The sequence below is a fragment of the Oncorhynchus gorbuscha genome, linkage group LG03 (assembly GCF_021184085.1).
Source record: "Oncorhynchus gorbuscha isolate QuinsamMale2020 ecotype Even-year linkage group LG03, OgorEven_v1.0, whole genome shotgun sequence".
NCBI classification, from domain to species: Eukaryota; Metazoa; Chordata; class Actinopteri; order Salmoniformes; family Salmonidae; genus Oncorhynchus; species Oncorhynchus gorbuscha.
This window is the reverse complement of record NC_060175.1, coordinates 91255942-91259257: the sequence shown is the minus strand read 5'-3', so window position 1 is coordinate 91259257 and position 3316 is coordinate 91255942. Positions and strand designations below refer to the sequence as shown.

The 3316-nt window shown below is 38.0% G+C and overlaps 1 protein-coding gene across 1 annotated transcript; it reads right to left on the bottom strand.

The window, feature by feature from the left end:
* On the bottom strand, nucleotides 1-1811 carry LOC124022914 (iroquois-class homeodomain protein IRX-1-like). The gene is made up of 2 exons (XM_046337597.1): nucleotides 1595-1811; nucleotides 1-1366 (listed from the first exon to the last, which is right to left on the bottom strand). Exons 1-2 carry the CDS (start codon nucleotides 1799-1801, stop codon nucleotides 593-595), a joined length of 981 nt encoding a protein of 326 aa, XP_046193553.1. The 5' UTR covers nucleotides 1802-1811; the 3' UTR covers nucleotides 1-592.
* Nucleotides 1812-3316: the final 1505 nt, after the last annotated feature.

Here is a 3316-nt window from a genome sequence, read left to right as displayed (position 1 = left end):
ATGAATTTTAACAGATCTGGGTTTGATATGTAAATTCTATAATGTTTTATCAATGAAATTATAACGCATTTTTTGTAGATGGTTGTTATTCAACAACAGCTTAAACTTCCTAACATTAGATATATTGGCAATATGCATGGATACATGCGTCTGAAACTATAATAAACTACACGAGAATGTAAAATAATGTAACATTTCAGTCGAAATCAGACTGTCGCTTTACCAGACCTTTCCCAACCCAAATAGCCTGCTGTAAGAACTGATCCTTGAAAATAGTGGAACACACACGAAAATGTTATTTTATATTTTGAGCGATTTTATTTTACCAAAATATTATTTTGTGATTAGACAAATGAAATAAGAATTTAAAGATTGTTCATCGAAAATATATATACACATATGTGCACATAACATGTTCCCGTAAGAGTTATTGGTCTTACAAGTAGCCTAACAAACATATACCCAGCATTTTCATAGCAAATTAGTCCACGTTTAAACGTCAAAAAGTAGACCCACGCCATGTAATTTGGTATTTTAAAGTGCATAAGATGTAACAATTTGTCCTCGACTGTTTTAAATAATAAATGCTCTGTTATAGAATATCGTGAGCAGGGTATACGGGAATGTACAGTCCGTTCCTTGATGCCCATTCTGCCCAGAATTTGCCAACTTGTGTGCCAGGATGACAAGCACTGTACTGGAGCTTTTTCCCCGTTTCCGATGTCGCGGTTTCTGCCAAAGACCATATTTTGGGTTTTTGACACTCAACGTTATCTTTACTTTCCAGATTAGCTGGAAATGATTTGGGTTCTGTGTCATTCTTTACCACTTTTCCCGCGTGCGCCGCGAGCCTACCAGCTCTATTGTCGTCGTTTGACTGTTTCACAAGGCGCTTATCCACCGGCTCTGTCGTTGAGTTGGATACTCTATGTCCAATATCCTCATTGTCATCTTCGGTTGGAGGATCTATCTCATCTTCTTCGTCCAAACGGGTTTTCTGCAGAGAGCCCTCGCCCTCCTCTTCGTCGCTCTCGCCCTCCTCGTCAGATTTCCCCTTGGACACCCAGTTTACCCTATTATCCTTCTTCAGTCGTCGCCTGGCGTTGGCAAACCAAGTGGACACCTGCGTGAGGCTCATCTTGGTTACAATAGCAAGCATGATCTTCTCACCCTTCGTGGGATACGGGTTCTTAAGATGCTCGTTCAACCAGGCCTTGAGCGCGCTGGTGCTTTCCCGGGTAGCCACCTTGGCGACCCTGATCAGGTCATCGGTTGCGCCTGGTCGGTATTGCGGGTAGAATGGACCTCCTCGGCCGAGAAGCGCTTGATGATATGGAGAGACAGCTTTCAGGTCGAAAGAGTTGTTCTGAAACCATAAGAGAACGTGATTAGATTATATGTTTAAATTCGTGCATAACTGACCACATTGATTTGTGAAGTGTGTAATTACGCATTACATTTAATTGGTATTAAAAAGGTCTGTAGAATGCTTTCTTTTTCCGACATTGATAAATTATGAATACATTTAGACAATTAGCTGGAAATGTTATTGATTATGTATACAATAGAGAAAACATATAGTCAAATAACTTACCATGTTCGCAATGTATCTGTGGTGTGGATAGGGGATGAAGTTGTATCCCTGTAGTCCGGAATATGTCAAAGGTACCCCAGCCATCGCAGCAAAATAAGGGGCTTGTTGCTGTTGTACCCCAGCTGGACCTCCCAAAAACGGTATCTGATATCCAGGGGGCATGTTGATATTTCTCTCAAAGAAGTTGCCTGTTTGTGACGCAGGCATCCTTACCTCCTATCAGAGTTTGAATGACAGTAATGTGCACCCTCACCAGCTCTAAATATACCCCTATCCAGTAATGGGCGGTTCTTAACCGCGGTGATTGACAGTTACGTTCAAAATACCTCGCTTTCACTCGCACCAAATCCCATCAAAGGAGAACTCCGCTGTTCCTTTTAACGGTTTCTTAAAGGCGCTAAATAGACTGTGTAACTCAAACCAATAATTTCTATGGTGAGAGACGAATAATGATACTTCATTTGAATTTCACAGTTTTGTTGTAAGAGGAGGATACAAGAAACTAGAATCTCTCATAATTCACTTAGCCTACTATTTGTTGTCACAATACGATCTATAATGTTAGGTCCTTTATAGATCCTTAACTATTAATTTATAGTAGGCCACCAGTTTTATCAATGCCATCACCCGTCCCCATACATATTTTTTCAGTTCCAAATATGCCAAAAAGTAAATTACTTTATTTAAAAAATCTAACGGAATTAAGTGCATTTGAGGCAAAAAATAAACTGCATTTCCAAAATAAAAAATAATAATGGAAAGAGAAACTGTTGTAAACGTACCATTCATGGTAAATATAGCCTAATAGCATATTACATGTTAATATCGATAGTTTCCCGTCGAATTTGACATTGTTTGTGCAACACTCACTGTAGGATAATAAAATTACTTGAATAGGATTAACACCAGACCCTATCTCTCTTGTCATACGATCAGACTTCTGTTTGAAATGTAAGTCTGAACATGTAGCTGTGAATTGAATTAGCCAACTGAATTAGCCTAATGACATTAACACATTTCCAGGCTTCTTTCCATGACCATTGACTGAAACTGTGATATCTTCAATATAGTTTTATTTAGATTTGTTCGAGGTTTCATCTAATATTTCTCGATTGAATTAGGCTATTGGTTTCTGTATCCTACATTTCCCTCAACGGAAGCAAAAACATGTAGGCATTATGGTGATATTTATTAATATAACATCGAAAAAAATCGAACATGTTTTGTAAGATACCAATTTACTATTCCTATTTAACAACTGTGGGGTGGTTATGTTTTGGGTGTCATTGGGGCAATGGGTTACCTGCCTTCGGCTGGCGATACCCTAGAACTATTTTGTTAATTTATTGTGATTGAACAATAACAGACTTCCCTTTACATGTCGGATGGTTTTGTTGTGGCTTCAGCATATCATTTCAATGGGGCTAATTAAAAGCTGTTAAGTAAAACAGGTGTTACTAATGTATATGATAATTATGAGATAACAAATGGTAATGTAGGGAGCTTGAAGGATTGTTAAAGATACGCTAAAATTATTAAAATATTATTCCACTGCACTTTCATCTTCTCTAAAGGGACATTGGTTGAATAAGACGTTTTTACTTTATGATGCTCGTATTATGTGGTGGTTTGGGTTCAACCTTTTGTGCGTAGCTACTGCTAAGTAGGTCTCTCTAAGTAAATTCTAAAAGGGTGAATTGTTAAAATATATATATTTTAAAT

Excerpts from the sequence above, each read along its gene's own strand:
- LOC124022914 (XM_046337597.1), bottom strand. The coding sequence starts at position 1,801 with ATGCCTGCGTCACAAACAGGCAACTTCTTTGAGAGAAATATCAACATG. Across the intron at positions 1,367-1,594 it reads ACAGATACATTGCGAACATG|AACAACTCTTTCGACCTGAA; the intron begins GTAAGTTATTTG and ends TTATGGTTTCAG.